General features: G+C 37.7%; 1 protein-coding gene across 1 annotated transcript; it reads left to right on the forward strand.

Annotated features, from left to right (window-relative positions):
• The first annotated feature begins 593 nt into the window (after positions 1-593).
• LOC107659377 (neuropilin-1a-like) lies at positions 594-25406 on the forward strand. Its single transcript, XM_016448293.1, has 18 exons — positions 594-1162; positions 2084-2261; positions 8270-8451; positions 8653-8880; positions 9139-9306; positions 12043-12206; positions 16065-16220; positions 16966-17110; positions 17722-18053; positions 19181-19325; positions 19476-19643; positions 20839-20883; positions 22013-22159; positions 22323-22672; positions 22750-22846; positions 23521-23565; positions 24221-24281; positions 24334-25406. The coding sequence occupies exons 1-18, from the start codon at positions 1102-1104 to the stop codon at positions 24539-24541; spliced, it is 2880 nt and encodes a 959-aa protein (XP_016303779.1). The 5' UTR covers positions 594-1101; the 3' UTR covers positions 24542-25406.

Here is a 25406-nt window from a genome sequence, read left to right on the forward strand (position 1 = left end):
ATAAAATGCAAATGTTAGGAATGGTAAGGTGCGCAACGGAATCAATATGGTTTTATGGGGGTTCTGTGAGAAATTTTTGATTGAGGTTCGTTTCACGCAACACCAATGTCTTGTTTCATTGGCTGACTTTTTAGCTTGGCCTATATTTAAAACAAAACACTGATTTTTATGAAATATTTCTAATGTATAATATGTAACATTTTGGCTATTTGATTTGAACGCAAAACGCTCGAGTATCGTACTGTTGCTATGGTTACCTCGGGCAAAAACTACTTCTGTTCGCGACTATTTAGCGCACTAGCTGTAACTAACTTGTAATCTTACTTCAGTAGTTACTGAAACGATGTTTGAAAGCGTATATAAAAACGCATATACAAAAACGAGACAAACATTTAAGACCCCCTCAGTCTTTTGTTTTGATTTATTTTTAGGGGGTCCTAGTTAGGGGTGCCAACTCCCCCAGAACCCCTCATAATTCGCACCCTGCTTTGAGGGACATCTTGTTTGAGCACTGCGCTCCCACGCAGAGGAGCGCAAAGTCTCTTTGGTTTGGCTCACTGACTCCGTGTCTGGTTGGCAGAGAGACCGCGCGTCTCTGCCTGGAAGGGGTTAGAGGGTTTGCTCGTTTCCAGTCCTGCCCATTCTCACTCAAGGAGGAGGAACGAGAGCAACCAGTGCTGCGAGAGTTTTGACACCCGCAGTCTTCAGATCGGATGCTGACACCTTCACACCAGAGAGAACCTGCTAAATATACCCACCAGTGCCCGTCTACGCGCGACAGAGAGAACGGAAATCAGTCATTTAAGGGAGTGACCCGACCGCACGCCCGCAGAAGCGCCCACAGCCCGCTGCCAACGAGCCGAGGACGCGCTGTCAAGCCTCTCCAGACTTGGATTATGAAATTTCACAGCGCTGACTGACTGTGCAAGAATCTCCCGCTTTCCAGGGCTGCGAGTTTTCTTCTTCGCTTTATGGAAGAGGAGACAGCGGTTCCCTGATCCGAGTGACAGGATCTCTCTCCAGCTTCCGAACTACAGCGTGGATTCAAAAATAATTCATACACGAAATCCTGAGGATATAAGTGAACAGATTTCTTTGAGGATGTACTGGCGTTTGCTCTGTGTGACTCTAACGGGATTGTCCGTGGCTCGCGCACTAACGGGTGAGTTGGTTATTGTGGTGTCGGCACGGCACGGTTTCTCTGCGCACAGGAGAGCTCTGTTATGGTTATTACTGTCGTTTGTTATCGATGCTCACCTGTAGGGCTGCTGTTTCAGAAGGTAAACAGGTAGAAACCGTATCTGATGAAAGGAGAGATAATTCGTTACGCACTACATCAATTATTCCTTTGAGTATAAGTTCACACCGGACTGTTTCCATACTGTAAAAAGTGAAAATGTACAGTTTGTTACCATAAGGAGCTATTTGATCTGATCCTTAAAATTTTGATTTAGAGATATTAATAATGTTATTTATTTGAATAAAAACCAATTAATTTAGACATTACCTCATGGCGCATAATTTTACAGTGTATTTCTTATTTTTGTATTTGCTTAATTTGTGTAGGCCTATTATTATTTTTATTTTTTTTATGTATACCGACATAGTATTATTATATTTTCATTTTTATTTATTAGTTAGATAATTTGTGTAAATCAAATATTACTCGATTCATATTTTGACAGCGCTTAGACCAGAGATGCTCCGTATGTGTATGTGTGTGTTTGCGAGAGTTGGGTGTGTGTTATCAGACTAAAACACCCAGACGCAGTGGCATATCTGCCCACCACGTCTGCACACCCATATACAGTGACCCCTCTTAGTCCACGGCCTGTTGCGTTCAGCTCAGATACATTGATCGATTTCCAGGCGCATAATCGATCCTCTGTCCAACAGCGTGTAAGATCAGAGCGAGCTGTGTGTGACATTACGGGTGTCATGTTACTTTTACGCAGTTTGTCACCAATTATATGTAGGCTACTAGTATGAGATGCATGCAATGTGCAGAACTATGACTGATATCTAAGTATGACACCCTGAGTTTCAGTTGTTAAAGTGATAAATGTGCCACTCTGGTTTTTAGAAAGTCCCTGCGGTGGGAAAATCACAATCACCAGCGCCGGGTATGTGACCTCTCCCGGTTACCCGTCTGGATACCCGGTGAACCAGCAGTGCAGCTGGCTGATCCAGGCACCTGATCCACAGCAGAAGATCCTCATCAACTTCAATCCGCATTTTGATCTGGAAAGCCGGGAATGCAAGTATGTCTAAACAACATTTCTGTCCTGTAGGAAACCAGGGTGTCAGAAATTATATTTCCTTTCTGGAATGAGTCTGTTTGTGAGCTATTTTCTAAGCATGTATGTACAGCTTCTATTGACTTGAATGGGGTAAAACCAGATTAGGCTATTGATTTTCTTTAAGAAAACCAGTATGTTCGCCGTATTCTCCAGTTTATTTTCTACAAGTGGTTTCCGTTCTACTTATACTGTCTCTGGTATCACAAAACATCTACCTGCTTTCAAAGTAGTTCAGTTTGGCGCTCAGATCTTGAGGTGTGCCACCTGTTGGTTGAAAATGAAACATTTTAATTTATGGATCTAAATTTAGGAGGAGTTGAACTAGATCTGTTTAAAAACAAACTTCCTGGGCTGTGATAATGGATCTGCATTTATCACTCAGAGGGGTGTTTTTCCCAAGGGAAAAAAGGGGGATGGTTTTCCCAAGAGGAAATCTCAAGGAGTCAAAACAGAAAAATGTGAAAGGGCGCATAGAACGCTGTTTATGGTTTCATTTTCATCAGTTTGATGAGGCTTCCAGCATCACATGAGTAATTAAGCTGATTGTTTTCTTAACGAGGAGGCTGACAGACAATAACATTAAATGATAGTGAGGTTGGAGGCAGAGCTTGTTATTGCCTTGCGGCTCATTTCAGTGGTTTAGTTAACAGCATCAGTATGCAAACACTCGCAAGGCTTTGTGAGGACTGAATCTCATAAATGAGATGGATTTGATGAGTCTCTCTGTCATTTTAAACAGTAAATGGGGGCATAAATCAGCAGCTGTCAGTCACACAGACTTGGCTGTACTATTGGGTTGGATTTCAGTGCCAGGGGACCAGTGAAAAGTCCCTTATGCTGAATGTCCTGCTGTGGGCCCCTGAGGGGGCATGAAAGAGCAACAGACAGACCATGACCATCCCTTTATATCCATTTTCTCTTTCAGTCCATCTTCTTTAGTTTGTGTGTGCGTGAGGGAGATAGAGATGTAAAAGAAGGGTATGTTTAGAACGGTATGCTACCATACTAGAAGTGTGCAGTAGGTATATTATACATATATGCAAACTGTATGCAGATTTTTTTACTGTATTAGATTGACCTACATCTTTTTTTTTCCAAAATGTACAGTATACAATCAGAGCACATTGGTGTAAATATGTGTCCCACAATGCAATGCACTCAACTTCTTTTATATCCACTCAAAAATGTTCTGTATCCAGTGTGACAACTGAACCGGAATGTATATCCGCCTTCTTCACTAATTATTTGATCAGGCTTCAAAAGTTTAAAGAGGTAGTTCACCCAAAAATGGCAACTTTATCACTATTTACTTACCCGCATGTCATTTCAAACCTGTATGATTTTCTTTCGTGGAAGATGTTTTGAAGAATTTGTAACTATTTTTGTCCACACAATCCAAGTCATTGGCATCCAAAACAACATTGGACCGCTGAATTTCATTGTTTTGACAAAAATATTGAGACATTTTTCTAAATATCTTCTTTTATGTTGCACAGAAGAAAGTCATACAAGTTTGGAGCGAAATGAGGGTGATTAAATAAAATCTCCTTAAGACATTTTACACAGAATTTAATAAATTCAAAATAACCATGTTTTATTTCAGAGATGCTTATTGGACGCTTGCTGCAAATTTAAATATGTAATGAGATCACAATTAACAGGCAGTATACAGTATACGGTCCACTATATATCCACGCTAAGCTTACTTTTAGTTAAAAACCATCTCTAATTTAAATAAAGACCAAAAAAGCAGAACCGAAAAGACAAGAATCTGAAGTCTTCAATGATGAGTCAGTCTGAATCATCAGTCGAAATCATTCGTAACATAAACTCTGAAGGTCATCAAGTTTGGTGTTGGGTTTAAGCGACTAATTATGTAGCATGTCAGAAATAAACCACATTTTCAATCACACTTGATGTGTTTGCTCTGAATTTAAATGTACAGGATTCCAGCCGCAGATGTTTATCAAACTCATAACAGAGATCTTTGAAAAGGTTCCATGTTTCACAAGAAATACAAAAACTGCCATAGATATACACGCTCATCTCTGACTGCAATTTGGACAGATATACAGATGGATAATTAGTCAAGACTATTCAAAACAACCGTTCACACCCTGAGCTTGGCGTGAAACAGTAACTCAGCAGTGGTGTTACTTTATTTTCTCCCAGAATTCCAAGGAGTTCCAGAACTTTCCCATCCATTCAGAAACATTCACTGAGCTTAAATGTCCTGCCTCATAATGTCAGATTCCAACATAAGCGTGTGACTGCCAATGCATGCTGTGGAATGTCTGGTGTGTTTCGGACAGACTAGCATGAATGTGCATCTCAGAACAGGAAGGTTAATCAGAAATTCACTTTAACTTGGACCAGATGCTGCTGTGTTGTTCTTGGACTGCCATCAGTTTTTTAGCTGTGGCAAAACTTGCAGAGTTTATGGTGAACATTATTAAACGAACCCTGCGGAAAAGCCCAGGAGACCACTGCGAACACGGTATTCATTCCTTCCTGCACTGCACTGCAGAGAACAAACACATCGGACAATCTAACAGCCTTTTATTTCAACATATTATATAACAGAGCAGAGCTGGTTACAGCTTTCAGATGCTGCATGAGCTTCTAACTGGTGGAAACCATTCACATCTTCATTGAACTTTTAATTACAAGTTGTAATTCAGACTTGATGGTTGTGATGACAAAAATGCTAGCGGCTTCTGCTGTTAAACGTAGTTAGATAGCACTACATATTCATATTCATATTTGATATGCCATTTTATTATAGCCAATGCTACCTGGTACGCTTTCTTTATTCTTATAATGGTGAATTAAAGTAGCGATTATTTTGCTGTCATCAACAACAAAGCTGCACATGGATCAATTTTGGCTTTATGAACGTTGCCATGGAAACAAATTATATCTGAGCCCGAGGATGAGAACAGCTCCAAGTAGAATCTCCAAGTTGTCATCTTGTAATTATGGTAATTCCAACATGGCATGAATGCAGCAGAACATTGCTCTTAAGTTCTCATTGAAAAAGCTTCATAGGTTCTTTCTGGACACAAAAGCTGAACAATAAAGCACCGTGTTAACTGAAAAGGACCAAATTGACAGGAGCACACCCATGCTGAGAAATCAAATATTTTGGTCTTGCTGTTATACTTAGCTCAACCTGCCTGATTTGTTTACAGTAGTAGTTGGGTACTCATTTTATCTAGTGTCTTAGAGCCAGTGTGTGTGTGTTTCTAGTGCATTCTTGTCTTATCTGAGGGGTCGTTGGAGATGTCGGTCCTGCAAATGCCTCTGGCCTCAGACAGTAATGTAATTAGTGTGAAATCAGTCACATATGTTTCTGTGCCACAGCACACACACATAATCTATAACCGTCATATACCACTTAGAGACAGAAATGCAGTTTTCCATTTCAGTTTAGCTTGTCGTTTTATGATGTGTGTTCCAGGAGAGAAAACACGAGTAGTTTACTGCAGCATTCATGAGGATTGATCCCTCTCAGTCCCTCTACACACACACACTTACAGAGTAGAAATAATGTTCATAATTAATGGCTTTGTTGTGTGGGAATGCTTTAATAATTCTGCACATATTAATCATTAATGACACTCTCTTTCTCTCTCTACGCCTTCTTAACAGCCCTCCGGAACACACTCGCTGTCCCACACACATTATTGCAAAGGCAAGCATCACTATTACTATTACTCATAGAGATTTGAACTGCTAACTCTTAGGTATTAAACTTTGGCGTGTAACTTTGCACTATTTATGCTGTGGATATGAATGATACCATCCTAGCAAACACATGTTTAAAAAACACTCTAAACACCCCAGCAACCACATAGTAACGAGCTAAAAAAAACACTCTTTCACACTTTCAACTGTGTAGCATCCACCTATTTATCAGCCACAACACCCAAGCAGCAGTCACCATTCTATTGTCATGATTTGAATGGTTTAATGTTATGATCTATTGTTATGAGTTCTGATTTATTTCTTATTATTTTCTGCCCCTATCTTTCAGGGTTTTATTGTAAAACACAATCAGACACTCACACTTTATCATTTTCCCCTCTTTTTCATGCATTCTCATTTCTGTAGGGACTGAATCTGCTGCAAACCTCCAGAACAGAACCGTGGTTCTTGACAGTTTCATTGTTGGTTTATTTTGCTCTCAATAAGTCACTATATCAGCAGCTTCCACATCCTCCTGTGTGTCTTGTTCAATAGCAGGATATTTTTCAATCCAAAATCACAGACATTGTGCTTCTGTCTCTGTAGAAAGTGGGCGAGTCTGTTGTAATCACTGTTTTTCTCTCGCGCTTATCAGATAAAACACTGCAGCACTGAACTCTCATTCAGTTCATTAGAAACAAGGAGAAAATTACTGACCTCTTTGATTTACTATAAAAAAAAATCTGTATTTAATTAAATTTATTAAATTTAATAGATTTCCTCTTAAAGGGATAGTTCACCCAAAAAATGAAAATGTTATTATCATTTACTCACCCTCAAGATGTTCCAAACCTGTATGAGAATTTTTCTATAATATTTCTAAAATATTTTGAAGAATGTTGGTAACCAAACAGTTGACGGTAGCCATTGACTTTTGATAGTATGGACAAAAAAAAAAAAAAAAAACTATGGAAGTCAATGGCTACCAGCAACTGATTGGTTGCCAGAATTCAACAGAAGAAAGGAACTCATACAGATTTGGAACAGCTTGAGGGTGAGTAAAAGAAAATAGGATTTTAATTTTGGGCTGAACTATCCTTTTAAGATTAGAAGAATATAAATTTATTTGACAGGTTGGGACACCTTCCTCTGCCAGGGTTCCTGTTATGTAGTTTATGATTCATTAAGTTACCCAGATCATCAGTTTAACTCAAATCCAGGTTGTGAGCGATCGGTCTGAATGGCAGGAAGCACGTTTCGGCTCCCACAGAGGGTCGCGTCGTGGTGAGAGTTCAGAGATCACACTGACCATCAGAGTCTTGGGTTACAGGAGAGCAAGAGAGCATGAATGTACTCAGGGGGGTGCTGTGTGTAAAACCAGTGTCATGTCAGCAGGAAATGCCTCATGTTTCGGGTGGTTTTGTTGGAGCTGATGCTGTAGGAGTCTTCAAAATTAATCTAAATGAGTCATGCAGAAGTTACTCTAGGATGAAACCGGGGGAAGATGTTTCAGTTTCCAGTTATACCTTCTATGCAGCATGTGTGTATATAATGCATTGTAAAGGTATTCATAATACATTATAATATGTATTCATGGTCACATCAAGAAAAAAGTAGAAATGATATAAATAATGACATAAAAATGCATTAAAGTCTTTTAATGCATAAACATAGATAATTATGTATTGTGTGTGTGTGTGTGTGTGTGTGTGTGTGTATATATATATATATATATAGTACAATATAACAGTGGATTACAATGATTAATAAGAGCATTCAACTGAGTATAAATTTCATTATAAGACATTGTGTGTAACACTGTAAAAAATACATGTTTCTAAGTAAATAAAACAGATTCTTAGAGTACATTTTACTAGAAAATACTGTTTCAGTCTTTCTATTTCAAAATTTCCCATTTAATTCAGTATGTTAACTTTCCATTTCTTAGAAATTGTTTGTGAAATTTACTAGCAATTTCTGAGTGAAAACTGTTTCTACACAATTTTTTTCAGTGATAGTCTAAAACGCACAAAACTCTATAACAACTATAATACTGTGTAAAGCTACAGTACTATTCTACAATATAATTCAAACGTTTGGGGTCAGTAAGATTGATTTATTTTTTCTTCCAAACCAAATATATTATATTATATTATATTATATTATATTATATTATATTATTATCCACAACTGTACTGAACTGAACACTGGTAACTCACTGTTAAATGTATTACAGAACACATTAACACAATAATTTCAATAATGTGTGTGTTTGTGTGTAGGTATGATTTTGTACAGGTGTTTGATGGTGTGGATGAGAACACTTTCTCTCATGGGAGGTTCTGCGGCAAAATTGCTCCGTCTCCGATTATCTCTAATGGAAATTCCTTACTCATCAAATTCACCTCCGACTATGAAAGCGCTGGAGCCGGATTCAGCATCCGCTATGAAATACACCGCACAGGTATCAGAAAACACACACACACACAGTCAAAGATCTTACATTGCACATGCACACACACTAACACAAAATGAAGGTCTTTTAATCAAACTATTGATTCTCTTTTAATGTTTTAAAATGCTATTTGTGTATGCAGGTTACTATATTCTTTGACATATATTGTGCATTAACATTATGCAACTTGTTGGTTTACATTCTGTGCAGGTACTGAATGTTCCAGAAACTTCACCGAGACGAACGGAGTGATTCAAACCCCTGGTTTCCCTGATAAGTATCCAAACAACCTGGAGTGCACCTTCATCATCTTTGCACCCAAGATGGCAGAGATAGTTTTGGACTTCCAGAGCTTCGATATGGAACCGGACACAACCGCACCTGTGGGGGCCGTCTGCAGATTTGACTATCTGGAGATATGGGACGGATATCCTACAGGTATAGACAAAAAAAACAGAGGAACTTGAGGGTTAAAAAAACAGTGCTGACTTTCAGACTTCATGCTGAGAGAAGCGGGAAGTTTGTAAAGTCTTAGAACTAGAGGAAAGGCTTGTTAGATGAACAGAACAACCAAAGACAAACACACAAATCACAAACATTATGGCTCTTTTGGTTATTAGAAATGTTCTGCATGATGAAAGGTTGAATTTGTGATTGAATTGTGCACTAAATTGCTCAAATTCATCTCTCTCTCAGTGGGGCCTCATATTGGTCGATACTGTGGTTCCAGACAGCCAGGTCGTGTGATCTCATACACCGGCATTCTCTCTCTCAGCATCCACACAGACAACGCTATCACCAAGGAAGGCTTTTCAGCCAATTACAGCATCCGAACCAGCTCAGACCCACCTCAGCCGCACCAAGGTTAGTGTGAGACTACTTAAAAGTGTCCATTTTGTACATATATTTCATAATTTGTCAATGTCTTATGTTTGTCTGTCTTGTCTTAGACTATTTTTCCCACCTCTCTCGTAATAACGCTGCTTTTGATACTGTGCTTTTAGGGCTTCTCTATATAAGTGACCTCTGTTGTGACTTAACAGTATTTGCAAGTGAAATAACAAACCGTATGCATTGTGAATTAGCTCGAGTCCAATATTAGACAGTAGATGCAGGCTTGATGACTCTGATGTCACAAGAGTGAAAGAGATGTTTTTGCAGCTTAGTTTCAATGGTCTTTTTAGACCATGATAAGGAGCTTTGAGTTCTGGGACTGCATCTTAGTCACTGGGAAAAGCCTGTTTTGTAAAATAAGCTCATGGTTGTCTTTAGTAAGACAGTCTAATTCGTATTGCATTGTGGGAAAAGTAAGAGACTAAACAGCTTTAAATAAAATGCCCGAAAACAGACGGTCATCACAGTTTCTCTTTACTAAACATTTGCATATTATATACAAATTCAAAAATATCCTGCATACAATTTTTATATTTGATTTTAATTAACAAATTTAGTGATTGTAATGCAAATAAGAAAAAACACAAGGACCACAATAACGTTACACAATAACGAGATGTGCAGAAACGTTCTAAAAACATGGTGCAAGTGAAAAATATAGCAAATGGAGGAGGACCAACCTAAATTGAAGAGGACAATGTAAATGATTATTGAAATATATATGGTGGCGAATCTCCGGAGTTACGGACAGGATGTTACCAGCAGCTACAGAAGATACATTGCCTCAAAATCCGTCACGTCAGCTCCGCTTGGACATTCTCGTGAGTAGCAACGTTTTTGCTAGTGTTTGGTAGCTCAGAAAGTGATATATTTGTTTGCTTGTTTTGTTTTGCCTACTTTGTAATACTATTCAGTGGTTTTGGAATTTTTTTTATCATTTAACTGATAGCTAAGTAACATTCTTCTCTCTTTTGTTTATTTTAGTCACTCAAGAATAAGATGTGCCAGAACCAAGCAGCACAGGAAAGTGAAACTTATAGGTAAAACTTATGCTTACAAACTTAAAACCAGTTGTAACTCATATTGCTAACTTGAACTTGATAACTGTTCCTATCCCCCCCTAATGTTGCTAACTTCCTCGTTAAAGGTTCCTCCAGCATTCAGGTGACTTCTGAAAGAAGTGGCTCGGAATCTGAGACAAAGAAAGACCCTCCAAGCAAGATAACCATGAACCATGTTTTGGAAAAACAGTATGAAGTATTGACACTGGAAAAAGTCAAACTGCAATTAGAAATACAAAAACTGGAATTAGAGAAAACTAAGCTGAAATTGGAGCTAAAAAATCTTGGACATGAACTATAGATCTCATTGTCCACTGTCCAAGATTAAATTAATCAGTTCATTGTATTCAATCATTTCTAATTCATGCATATGTTATTTGAAGAATCACATACTAGTTTTTCAGTTGTTTTTACTAATCTTCTGCATCACATTTTCTTATCTGTTGATTTGATGAATAAATCATAAAAGTACATATCAAAATAGTCATTCTTTCAGTTTTCTCAGTCAATAAGAAAAGGTTTTCTACAATCAGTTGTCAAATATAACACCCAGGGCTGCGTTTCCCAAAAGCATCATAAGCCTAAATTGATCACAGAGAAAATTGGTGGCAATGGTTTCTACAATCTATTTACACTTACAATGCTTTTGGGATACGCAGACCAGATTTATCTTCATCTTTAGACTCCACAGCTGGTTTGTCAAGCATCTGGTCTTCCTCCAGGTCTGGCAGTGCAAGATGTCAATTAAAAGGAAAATCATCTTTAGCTCACTTCAAAAAACTGTGGGAAATGTAGCCAGAAGTTTACATTACTGTTAAATTGTGTTTATTATGTTGCCATGTTGTGATAACATGAACTTTTTTATCATTTAATTTTTCATGGTAGGATAGAATTGTGCAATTTAAAAAAAAAAAATCAAGTGACAAGGTTTTTCGAATTTGATGACAGCTTTCCTGAAATTGAAGTGCATGTTACTTGATTTATATATGTGAAGATGAGAATGAAAAGAGAACTGCTGTTGATATTTCTGCACTCTCAGCTCACTCAGACTGGGGCTTTTATTAAACCCATCTATCACGTTTTCAGAGAATCACACACTAACTGAGACTGTTAGCAATAATGTGGCAATAATGTGCTTGATGGAACTGAAGTAACACCCATGATCCTTTGAGACCTGAACCCAGCTCGAATTCCCTTCACAAAGCTGTGTGTGTGTACTTTCAGTTCAGTGTAATAAAGTGCAGTGAGGCTGTCCGTTTATAATTCATCTTCATCGCCCTGCCACACAGGGCACAAAGGTCACACGGGTCACTACATCTGTGGCAAAACATGAAAGACTAATATTAACTTCCTGTGGTGAGAAGAGAGCAGATCTGACTCTTTGTTTCTCACACATGCACACTCACATAGACAGACACTGATATTTACCAAAGAAATGATATTTACTAAACCCAAACCTTCTGACAGTATCAGATTCATCAAAAGCATGATTTATGAGTCTGTCAAATAGTGGAGACCACTCAAATGTCCTCAAAAGTCCGTTCAAATTTTATGAAAGCGCCATGTGTGCTGTTTATTACTTCAAAAACATGACACTACTCACAATATATTTGTATGTGTGTGTGTGTGTGTGTGTACTGTGTAGGTGAGTGTATGTCTCCTTTAGGGATGGAAAGTGGTGAGATCACAGAAGACAGGATAACTGCATCATCACAGTATAATCCCAGCTGGTCTCCACTGCGCTCCAGGCTGAACTTCCCTGAAAACGGCTGGACGCCATCAGATGATTCTGTTCGGGAGTGGATACAGGTACATACAAACACACACACACACACACATTCTCTAATTTTATAGGGAAACACTGTTTCATCTTAACAGACAAGACATGATTTCCGCTTTTGAAGTCACACATACATACTCGGATGTGTACATAGACAAAATAGTTATATAAGGGGGAAAACAGTGCTTGACAGTCATGAGTAGGTGCTTGTGTTTGGCCTTAAAGAATTTACTTCACATTTAAAGGGATAGTGCACCTAAAAATGATAGTACACCCTTGCTGTTTATTTTGGGCTTTGTATTGGACAGTACACAGTATCATGAAATTATAAGACAGACAGAGAGAGGGGATAGAACATCGCAGGCAACACTCGAACCTCCATGTCCACTACATTTACAAATTGGAAATTAAATCAAAGTCAGTATTAAATGTTAATCAAAATGTATTATTAAATAAAAACTGAATATATATATACACTACTGTTCAGAAGTTTGGCACTGGTAATTTTCATTTTCTTGATGCAAAGCTGAATTTTCAGCATCATTACTCCAGTCTTCAGTGTCACATGATCCATTTCCTATCCTTATCAATGTTGAAAACAGTATTTTTGTGGAAACTGTGATGCATTTTTTTTAGATTTCTTTGCTGAAAGTTCAAAAGAACCTCACTTATTTGAAATAGAAACGTCTTTATTGTAACTTTTGATCCATTTAGTGCGTCCTTGCTGAATAATAATTATTAGTAGCCTAATATTTTATTTCTGACTTGGTATAAATAATAAAAATGTATGAATTTATATTTACAAATTGTTCTTTTGTATTTAATATCATATACTGTATCTTTGATTTATTATCTAATCTGTAGACATTTATGTGATGAAAGTAAAATCTGCAATACCACTTGTCAGACACACTCATGCATACACAAAAGGAAGGGGTTTTCATGGCTCTTTGTTTCTACAAGGAATTTGATTGGCGTGTTGTCATTCTCACAGCAGTACACGCAGGAAGGGTTTCCTCTCTGAAAGAGGACATTTATGGAGCAACCGTAGACAGTGCTTGCGCTGACAGTAGGCCAGCGTTTCTGACGTTACTGGGAAAACAGACGCACATCTGGACAACACATTTCATTCTGACACAGACAGAGAGCGAGAAAGAGGTCATTCCTCCAAATCTGATCATGAGGTTCTAGCACAGATTTCTTTTTAGCAGCAGGAGTGAGTTGAACTAGTGAACTAGTGAAAGGTCACTGCTTTCCTCTGAGAATGAGAGTAATATTTTAACCATTAAGGATATTGGGGCATGATACTTAACAATATAATTAAGTAATAAGAAACTTAACTCCTTCAAATCTGATATGCAAATAGAAAGATGTTAAATATATCATTTTTAATGCGGAATGTAATCGGGATGTGTTTTTTGCTGCTCATCCAGGTGGCTTCATCACCAGTACAATGGTGAAAATTTCTACCCATTGTTTACTTCATAGCAACACATAACTTTGTATACATATACACTTCAAAAGTTTGAGGTCAGTAAGATTTTTCAAGATCAAAAATGCAGTAAAAATAGTAATATTGTGAAATATTGTTACAATTTAAAATAATGTTTTAAAATATAATTTATTACTGTGATGCAAAGCTGAATTTTCAGCATCATTACTCCAGTCTTCAGTGTCACATGATCCTTCAGAAATCATTCTTATATGCTGGTTTGGGGCTTAAGAAACATTTCTTATTATTTTCAATTTCAATATTGAAAGTAGTGCTGCATAACATTCTTGTGGAAACATTTATTAACATTTACATTTATTCAGGATTCCTTAATGAATAGAAAGTTCCAAAGAACAGCATTTATTTAAAATCAATATCTTTTGTAGCATTACAAATTACTGTCATTTTTGATCAATTTAATGTTGAATCAAAGTATAGACTTTCATACAATCTTACTGATATAAAACTAGCACATATAATGAATATAAACTACATTTGTAGTACATTTTAGTACACTTTAATTGTAAGGAAAGGAAACCTAGACATTGTTTTTATTTGGCATTTAACTGAAAAAGTTAACACACTGGAATGAAAAGGCTGAACTGTTATGTTTTGGTAAACTACACTTTAACCTTACCACTCTGCCGGGTCTCTTAAGAATGGTAAATTGTTGTTGGAGTCATCGCCCTATTGGTGAGAAGCACAACGAATGTGTGAATTGAGGCAAACAATCTGGCAGGCAATGTCAAAGCATTTTTTAGAGATGGCTGCTCCATTTTCACTTAGATGGCCTCCTCCTTTCCTCTCTCAAACTATCTGTCTTCCCTGTCCAAATTCTTCATATTCCTGCCTTTGAACAAGTGATCCTTGTCCCGGGGCACTTTTGAATCACACTATGTCTTGTCTTTTGGCCTCAGCCTGGAAACTATCCCAAGAAAGCAAAGCGGCATGAGGGTCAGTAGAGTAGCATCTTCCTCTTTCCTTATGCCTCTTCCCTTTCCTGTTTAAATTCTCTATTTCTCTCTCTCACACCCACCAATATCCTGTTTTCTAAAAAGTGTCCATGTTTGTCTTTAGATCCTGGCATTTGAGGGGCTCTGCTTCTGTCCTGCCATTGTTCCCTCGTTAAAGGTTGTTAACACTTGTTGATCTTGTTAGCGGTGGCTGGCTCCAGATGGCAGCTCGGCCGCTTCTGATACAACACAATATTGAAAAGCAATTAGCCTCATAATACCTTCCAGTTCAGAGAGAGGGAAAGAGAAAGAGAGAGAAAGGGATGGCAGCAGTGCGGTTTTGTTGCATCTGCTCACTGAGACTTGGGTGGAAAGCAGTGGGAGAGCGATGGGAACTTTTGTGCCAGGAATGCTTGTATTGAGCCAAACTCTCTCAATAGGCTATTTATGCACACTTCTGTTGCGTCATTTGAGTTTAATTTATCTCAAGAGTCACGCACACACTCGAGAGACAGACAATAACTGACATGCTAGATTTCATGCAGGAATTGCTCCACGACAACATGATTTGTCATTCTGACCTGAATCTTTGACCACGTTTTCGTGTTATGTGGCCATTGTAAGGTTATTGGAGGTCTCCAAACCCTTAGATCAGACTTCTTGTAATACTTGAGGAGGGAAGGAAATGGAGATTCTCGGAACCTGAAACAATATAAGACCATGATAGATGATGCTTTGAAAATTGGTGTGTTTAGCTTCATTGGCCAGTTATTGTTGTAAGTGATTCAGATTATGACAGAGGACTTTGTTTGTGCCAATATAGACATAAGGGATAGTTTTACAGTGGGAACCTCATTTTTTATTATCGGTTCATGTTTTTCTTCCAGCAGTTTATTGGCTGTAATTAAATCATATTCACATAGCTTGTGCTGTGTTTTGCTTAGTGTGCATGCGTGGAATCTGACTCAACATGTTTTTCCCAAGTAGCACATGTTCCTGGATCAAAATTCTAAATTGTTTGTACTAGAACAACATTTCTATCACTCTGTCATAGCTTTAACCCTAAAATACCCTCCAAAAGCAGAGGGAATCCCAGTCTTGAGCCTAAAGTCCTGGTCGGTTGGGATTTTAGCAATGTTGTTCCATGAGGAACAAGGACATTGATCCAGGAACATGTCCTACTTTGGTAAATCATGTTAAGCTTTTAGCCCCCCTGACAAGACACTGCACTGCACTGCTGCTATGCAGTGAACACATCATAGATCATACTAACGATCTGACAGTGAATCAGTGCAGTGCATCTGAGGGTGATTAACTAGCAGTTACATGACAACTGCCCCAACACACAGTGAAGATATCCAAAACAACACATTACCGCACACACAAAAACACTCACCAGAGAGTAACAGCCCTCTTTTACGATCTCTGTCTGTCTCTCGCAGGTGGACTTGGGTTTCCTGCGATATGTGACGGCCATAGGAACACAAGGAGCCATTTCAAAGGAAACGAAGAAAGCATACTACGTCAAAACATACAAGATCAGTGTGAGCTCAAACGGAGAGGACTGGATTATCCTGAAAGACAAAACCAAACATATGGTGAGCATTTCTTTTCTTTCTTTCTTTCTTTTTTTTGATTATTAATGTATTGTATTTTTATTACAAAGTGCTTGATTTTATTTGATTTTATCTTTAATTTTACGTACACTTCTGTCAAAAGTATGGTCTCAGTCTGTTAAGACATTAATACTTTTAATTCAGCAAGGATGCATTAAATTGATCAAAAGTGAAGTAAAGAAATTATAATGTAACAATATGTTTTATTTCAAATAAATCTAAATTAAAATAAATATCATGGGTTCTCCAAAAAATACAGCACAGCTGTTTTCATTAACAATATGAGAAAAATTTCTTGAGCATCAAATCAACAGAAAATAAATCAGATGATCAGATTTGAATTTTTGATCAAATAAATGCAGCCTTCATGAGTGTAGGAGACTTCGTATTCTTATATGTGACCCTGGACCACAAAACCAGTCTTAAGTCGCTGGGGTATATTTGTAGCAATAGCCAAAAATACGTTGTATGGGTCAAAATTATTGATTTTTCTTTTATGCCAATAATTTTTTTAAATAAAAAAATAAAAAAATGTTATTGTTAACACTCTTATTAGTATTACTTACATTTTTTACATTTATCTTTTTGTTATTTGTGTAGATTATTTGACAACAATGTGTGTAAAACAGTCATGCCAATAAAACAATTTTAAAGTTGAACACTGATAAGGAAAAACAGTGGAAAAGGGGGAGGAATATGATACATGTGTCATTTCTCTTTTTCTCAGGTGTTTCATGGAAACCAAAATCCCACAGATGAGGTACGTGCTAGGCTGCCCAAACCCACCCTGACTCGTTACCTACGTATTCGACCTCTGTCCTGGGAACAAGGCATCTGCATGCGTTTCGAGGTGTACGGATGTAAAATATCAGGTATCTCATCCCACACACACACACACTTATAGCAGAGGTTTTTTGTAGTGAGATTCAGCCTTGACATCACTATGAAATCCCAGCAGGTGTTGCTGTGGTTTGCAGCACTGAGTCACTTTCAATTCCCCCAGATTCGCTCACTTCGTGTGTGATCATTAGAGAATGACTCCCCTCTCTATTCACTGACACCTAATACTGACATCAAGAGGTCCCATCTCAATATTAAATTTTCTCCATATTTTCAAATGGTTGTATCTCTGCCAAATATTGTCCTATCCTAACAAATTATTTATTCAGCTTTCAGATGATGTATAAATCTCAATTTCAAAATGAAATCCCAGCAGGTGTTGCTGTGGTTTGCAGCACTGAGTCACTTTCAATTCCCCCAGATTCGCTCACTTCGTGTGTGATCATTAGAGAATGACTCCCCTCTCTATTCACTGACACCTAATACTGACATCAAGAGGTCCCATCTGCATGTGTGTGTGTTTATTTTAATAAATTCTCACCATTGCAGACAGGTAGAAGTAGCCTCTATGTCTCTTTCCTGTGGTTCAGAATATTGGTGCTCCTTTCATTAGAATAGCTCATATTTTCTCTCCTTCTCTCAGATGCTCCATGCTCCAGTATGCTAGGGATGGTTTCGGGTCAGATTTCGGACTCTCAGATCACAGTGTGGCCGTCGGCAGAGAGGGGCTGGCTCCCGGAGCAGGCCCGGCTCCTAACCGGCCGAACGGGCTGGGTGGTTGCTCACCAGCAGAATGTCGGAAAGAACCAGTCACTGGAGCTGGATCTGGGGGCCCAGCGGATGGTATCGGGTCTCATCCTGCAAGGAGGGAAATACAGAGACATGAATATTTTCATCAGACGCTTCAGAGTTACATACAGTACAAATGGAACGGACTGGAGCCACATACTAGAGGAGAACAGCAACAAAGTGAAGGTATTGCATTTGTAAAAGCCTGTTCACACAAAGAATGATATCTATAATGATAACTATAATTATATTAGCGCCCACACCAACGGATGGTAACATTCTGTTTGCTACAACCACTCACTGTATATATGTTGTCCGCCACTTTAATTGCTCAAGCTCTTCAAAGTCAAGTGGATTCTGATTGGTTGTTCATGTTTTCATCATTAATCAACTGAAAAAAAAAAGTTTTGAAAGTGTTGTTAGTTTTTCTGTGTCATTAACATTATAGCTGTGGTCTGGACTTCCCTATTCTCATGGAATTGGAATGATTAGTAAAACGCTGTAATTTATATAGTTATTGTTATAGTTAAGGGTCGTTGACACCAAGGACAATAACTATAATGATAGCTATACTATAAAGTTTTAGTAATTGTTCTAATTTTACAAGAATAGGGAAATCCAGACAGCTATAACAATACAATTGTCCAGCTTATGAACAATAAAAACATTCTATGGAAGCCCGTTTCCGCCACTGAATAAAAAATAAAAAAGGTAATTGCGTCTTTTTATCTCACAATTATGGCTTTTTTTCTCAGAATTGTGTGATATAAACTTGCAGTTGCGTGTTAGATAGTCAGTATTGCGTGACATAAACCCACAATTGCGAGATAAAACTCTTTTTGTGAGTTTGTCTCACAATTCTGAGAAAAAAAGTCAGAATTGCGAGATAATTTCGGACTTTCTGACTTTATAACTCGCAATTGCGAGTTTAAATCTCACAATTCTGAGAAAAAATTTCAGAATTGCAAGATGTAAACTCGCAATTGTGAGAAAAAAGTCAGAATTGTGAGATAAAAAAGTCTCACTTATTTTTTATTCAGTGGCGGAAACAGGGTTCCATAGAATGCACATAACTTTAAAGAGATAGAGCATTTAAAGTAGCAGAAGAACATGCCTGCATCGCGTATTTAATGTCAACGTCATTGTCGTCTATTTGTGTGGACGCTAATAATAGTAAACGTTAGAGTTATCGTTATTGTTATAGTTATCTTCATAGTTATTGTTCTTGGTGTGAATGAAATGCAGTTTTTTTCATCTGTTTAAGCAGACAGACACAATGTTCTAAAGAACATTTTATTTTTTCACATATCCAGGTGTTTATGGGTAATCAGAACCATGACACACCAGAAGTACGTACTTTTGATCCAGTGCTCATGCGTTTGCTGCGTATCTACCCTGAGCGTGGCTCTCCTGAAGGCATGGCGTTAAGGCTGGAGGTTTTAGGATGTGACCTGCAAGGTGAGTGACAACCAAACCAACCAATCACAGAGCTTAAAGGAATCTCGTCCTATTCCAAATGAACAAGTTTGTTGAAATGGTGTATAATTTGTGAAAGCTTCCTTTACTTTAAATAACTTGCCTGTTTAAACATCCTTGATCTCTTTTCAGAGCCCACAACGCCTCTTCCCCTCACCACCACCATGGAAACTACAGTAGCTACCGTCACCAGCGCTCCAGGGAATATTCCAACAACCACCATTATTCCAACAACAGTGGAGAATTGTGATGATGAGGGTAACTGCCGCAGCGAAGCAGTGACAGACTATGCCACAACAGGTTAGACACACACACATGCATTCACATCATTGACATCTATGAGCTAATTATGTTGATTAAACCATAACACTACCTCATCTCCTTAGAGAAACCTTATGGTATTTTTAGATTTTAATTAAGACATTATTTACTCACTTTATTATGCTGTTTTCATAATAGGGACTGTTGGGAGGTCCCAATAATGTTGGTAATTTCAGGTTTTACTATCTCTGTGGGACATTTAAGTCCCCACAAAGAAAGCAAAACCTCACATACACAAACATCCACACAGAGACAGACTATGACCCAAAAGGTTACAAATACAAACACCCACACAGTGAAGCACAGACCAACTATGACCCAGCAGGTTACATACGCTTAACAAAACAGCAGCATGCTACGACCCATTGGTTACACACAAACAACGTCTTAAACTGTGACCTATCAGATTACACAAACACACAAATACACGTTTATCATTTCAACACACTGCAGAATTAAGACAATGGGTCTCATTCACTAATAATTGTGTGGAATATTTTGTATTTATACGCACATATGCACTTCTCACTAAACATTTCCAGCTAATTCACAACATGTGTGTAGGCACATGATTTGTTCTTAACCTCATTTTAATTTTAATGAATTTTGGAGTATTCTAAATGAGCAGATGTATGTCCAAGGTTAGTCATTTGCATAAATCACACCTAAGTCATCTCCATATGAGGGCTTTCTGCATAACCTTTCTTTTCCAGCCTTTTGTCACTCTCTGCAAACATATGACATGCTCCTTAAAACACTTTCTCACCTCTGAGAAACACAGCAAATATCCTCAAGCAAAACCATCCTCAAAACCTGCGCAAACATATGAAACCTCTTTAAAACAAATCCACATTACAGAGCTCTCATTAGCCAGATATACATATGTGTCAATAAACAGTTTGAGCTGTAATGCATCTTTTCTTAACTCTTTCACTGTATATGATTAAATTAATTTAAGATTAAATGTCTGTGTATAAGATTTCATCTTAACATGATTATAAGGCCACCCAGAGTATGTTATTTTTGCGTGTGGTTTCAGTTGTTCCTACGTTTAGTGAATGACACAAAGTGACTCAACATGAACCAAATATAAACATACAGAACATGCAAATGGAATTTAACTAGTCTGTATTTCATTAACTCTATAGCACTTTCTGCATTTTGTTTTCCTTAGAAACTGCAGTGGCAGAGCCATTTATAGAGATGGAAGCAGTACCTGGTGAGAAACTACACACACACACACACACACAAAATAGACAATTATCTGTAGTGGCAATAACAATTTGGAGTGTTGCTGTTGTCTTCAAAAAAAAAAAAGAAGTGGTCCACCCTCAATGGGTACTCTCTTTAGTGGCTGAATGTAATTCCTACAGAATCACATTACGGGAAGCATACATGTACTTGATTAGCCTGACAGAAATGAGGAACAAAATCCTCAGTCTCTCTTTGGGGTTTTCCATTTCGAGAGCAAAGAAAATCTCTACTGCCACCAAGTGTTGTGCTGCATAATTACATGCTATAATCTCCAGCTGTTTAACTTTGTAAAAGCCTTATGCAAAAATTCAAACATTGCAGAGTCTGTTACTTCTGACTGTCACCTTCATGATGCCTAAATAATAACAAAACAGCATAAATGCATGCATAGCAAGAAAATTCCTTCACAATAAAACACTTAAAACATCAACAGCACAGAAACACATCGGTTGCAAAAAGTTTATGGTTTCTAAAAACCGCCTCATGCGGTTTACTTGTTTTTCTTGTTTTAAGCATTAACTTATAACAATAGATTTTGTTTTACAGATTTATACTTAGAACAAAAAAAAATGCTAATGGCATGAGAACCATATTGAATTAAATTCTCAATTCAAGATATATTTTCTGAAATCTCTGAATTTTGCTTCTCAGTTAAATGTGTCTTGTTTTAAGGATGCTTAGATGTTTATGAAACAACAACACAGAAACACATTGGATGTGAAAAGCTCCTAAAAACTACCTAGATCATGAGATTTACTGGAGTCACTGGAGAATGTGATATCTAGATACAGTGTTGTGCAATTGGCCACTGGTTATTGGTGATTTAGCAGATTTCGCTGCAGTATCTGTTGGCAGATACAGGCTTGCTTATTGCACTTCACTCCCCTTTGTGGTTTGAACCTTCAACCTTTTGAATACCTGCCAAGAGCTTTGACTAATAAGCTACCAGCAGTCCAAAAAAAGGATAGAGGGTGTTCAGTAGCATACTGTATTAACTGTAGCTTACTTGAACATCTTTAGTTGGTTTGAATGGAAAGTAAATTCGGTGCGAAGAACTGTAAAGTTGATTTAGCTTTGTTTGTGCTCCTGTTTAGCATATATCTGGTTTGCCTGTGACTTTGGCTGGGCTGATAACCCCTCCTACTGTGGATGGAGTCAAGATGGAGGTGAAGGAGCTGAATGGCATATAAATAACAACAGCAAACACACTGATCACAAACTGCCTAATCTGGACCACACAGGTAAGAATAATTGACTCTTAGATTTTTCTTAGACTTTTAGATTTAGATTTATAAATTCCTAAATGCACTTGTTTATCTCAAAACTAATTAGATTTTAAAGTATAGGGCAGCATATTGAGATAAAATGCTGAAGTGATGCTAAAGCTCCTCCCTTCTGTTTCAGGGATGCCTCACAACTTCATTTACGCAGCTTCTAACACAAACGCGAGGATAGAGATTGAGAGAAAGACAGAAACGGAGACAGATGAAGAACTGGCGAGAAAAGGAGGGGTGGCGAGACTGGCCAGTTTGCCGGTCACAGCCCCGGACTCAGACCTGTGCATGTCTTTCTGGTACCACTTCACTGAGAAACACACGGGAACTCTGAACATCAAGCAGAAGATAGAGCGATTAGAGGTGGCGGAGGAGGAGAGAGAGGACAATGAGCTTCTGATCCGCTCTGTGAATGGCCAGATGAAAAGCAGATGGAGGGAAGGAAGAGTTCTGATTCCCAGTGCGGACACTCCTTATCAGGTACTGATGGCCACTTTATGAGCCGAACATCCTGATTCCAACATGATACTAACTCTTTTTCTGTATGTGCATGATAGGTGATCCTTGAGGCTCAAGTGGATCCTACAGAGTCTGGTTGCATCTCACTGGATGATATAAAGATACTGGATGAAATGGATCCTGAAGCGTGCAAGAGTATGTTTGACCACGCCCCTTTATTTTAGCCCCTCCTTCTTTCTTTGTTTGTCTGTTTGTTTATTAGCAGATTCTCTCACCAGCCAAAAACCTTCATTAATATGCATCATCAAACATCTACATCCCTTATATTAAAAATCGAATGATAGTAATAATCCAGCCACGATAATTGACCACAGCAGTGACCACCCACTTTTTTATTGATCTTAAAGGGATAGTCTATCCAAAAATAAAACTTCATGCTGTTCCAAACCTGTATGCGTTTCTTTCTTCTGCGGAACATAAAAGAAGATATTTTGAAGGATGTTGGTAATCAAACCGAGTTTACTGAAACTCAATAGGAACCAAAGCTGTTTGGTTCCCGACATTCTTCAAAAATATCTTCTTTTACGTTCCGCAACAGGAAGAAAGTCATACAGGTTTGGAATGACATGAGGAGAATAAATGATACAATAATTATCATTTTTGGGTGAACTATCACTTTAATTCCAGATGCATTCATTCTTTTCCATAGGCTTTTTCTATAATAGCGTTCTCACTCTTGAACCAAACCAATCAGCTCTGAGATAAATCCCACCTTTTTAACATTTATATGTTAAAAATATCTCTACAAGGAATATGAATGTAATTTGAAAGGTGTTCATCTCCTTGATTAGTGTGTGTTTGCATTTCAGACCCAGATAATACAGAAGGTGATGAAGATGAAGTTGATGAGATCGGTAAGACCCACATTTTATTGGGAAAACATTATAATAAGACCTAATTTGATGGTTTATTGCACAGCTCTGTAAATTGTCATTTGTATTTTTGTCTTATTTTTAAGTGAAAATATTTTAAAATACACTTTACAAAATTGGTGTAGAAAATTTTACTCTGATTTTTACTCGGACATTGCTAGTAAATTTCACAAACAATTACAAAGAAGTGGCAAGTTACACAATTAAACATGATTTTTTTCCTTTTAAACTGAAATAGTATTTCCTTGTACAACAAACTCCAATAATCTGCTTTATTTGCAACTTTAAAAAATAATTTATTATTTACTTGATAAGCAAAATTGTATGAGATATTAAACCTAATGGCAAAGGTTTTCTTGTTTTAAGCATAACCGTAAAAGTTGTTTTACTCATATATATTTTAAACAAGAAAAAATTGCTAATGGCATTTAGGAAAAATATTTCATTTAATACTTAATTCAATATGTATTTAATATTTTCCTTCTCAATTAAATGTATCATGTTTATTTTGTTTTTTAGGTTATTTTGCTATAATGTCCAGTATATGACTGTGTTTGATCTCTTATATAATATAATTGAGCTTGCTTATGCAGGTCTCACAATCTCTCTGTTTCTGTCTGTCTTTCTCTCTCAATAGTGAACTGTGAGGGGACGGACAACACCCTGTGGAGTTTTGGACGCGGCTCCATGCTGAAGAGGTTAGACCCCATCCTGATCACCATCATTGTGATGAGTGCCGTGGGAGTCGAGTTTAGACCCCATCCTGATCACCATCATTGTGATGAGTGCCGTGGGAGTCCTGCTGGGTGCCGTGTGTGGGGTGCTGTTCTATTGCGCATGTGCTCACACTACAAACAGGAACCTCTCCGCTCTGGAGAACTACAACTTTGAGCTGGTGGATGGAGTCAAACTAAAAAAAGAAAAACTCAGTGCACAGAAATCTTACACAGAGGCATGAGGAATGCTGGACGAACCCAGGAAACACTTGCTGGACAATGTTGGAGGAACGTTCTTAGAACGTTGTTGCGACGTTTCTCAATGTCGAGACTGAGCGTTATTCTCAGGACGTGCAGGAAGAGAAACTGGCCTCTAGAGGGCGCCGTGTATAGATTGTACAGCCAGACGATGATTGTCTACTGTTTGTTTGTTTGTTTGTACATTTGTTGCTGGTGATGAGACCAAGACAAAATGATGTATCCTCTCACACAGTTGGATAGTTTTTTCGACAAGCCCCTTTTTCAGAGCTGTACACAATTGGGTTTTCAGTGTTATTGTGCTCGTTTATGCTTGGAGATGTGTTTGTTCAGTTTGGTAACTCGCACTTCATTCCAGTGGTGCCTTTAAATGTGTTTTTGTTGCCTTTTTACACATGGGTTCCTCCTTGGACAGTCATTTGCTCTTGAGCACAAATACAGGCCAATACAGGTCAGAGGTCAATACATAATGCATCTAATATATCTCAACAGGACATGCGCATGATGTCTATCTCAATGTTAAGTAGCTAGATTATTTGGTCCATCTTCACTCAATATATATGTTGTAAAACAACAGGTCAGAAGACATTTTGTTAGGGAAGCATTATAATATGACCCGATTTCATGATTTATTGATTTATTACACAGCTCTCTGCACTGCAGAAATTTTATTAGTATTTTTGTCTTATTTTCAAGTAAAAATGTTAAGATACTTTACTTGACAAGCAAAATTGTGTAAGATATTACAGTTTTTCTTGTTTTTAACTTAACCATCACTAAAATTGGTTTTACTCTTATATATTTAAAACAAGAAAAAATTGCTAATGGCATAAGAAAAGTATTTAATTT

The sequence above is a fragment of the Sinocyclocheilus anshuiensis genome, unplaced genomic scaffold, assembly GCF_001515605.1.
Source record: "Sinocyclocheilus anshuiensis isolate Anshui unplaced genomic scaffold, SAMN03320099.WGS_v1.1 scaffold850, whole genome shotgun sequence".
Taxonomy (NCBI): domain Eukaryota; kingdom Metazoa; phylum Chordata; class Actinopteri; order Cypriniformes; family Cyprinidae; genus Sinocyclocheilus; species Sinocyclocheilus anshuiensis.

Excerpts from the sequence above, each read along its gene's own strand:
- LOC107659377 (XM_016448293.1), top strand. The coding sequence starts at position 1,102 with ATGTACTGGCGTTTGCTCTGTGTGACTCTAACGGGATTGTCCGTGGCT. Across the intron at positions 8,881-9,138 it reads ATGGGACGGATATCCTACAG|TGGGGCCTCATATTGGTCGA; the intron begins GTATAGACAAAA and ends TCTCTCTCTCAG. Across the intron at positions 24,282-24,333 it reads CGCGGCTCCATGCTGAAGAG|TTTAGACCCCATCCTGATCA; the intron begins GTTAGACCCCAT and ends GTGGGAGTCGAG.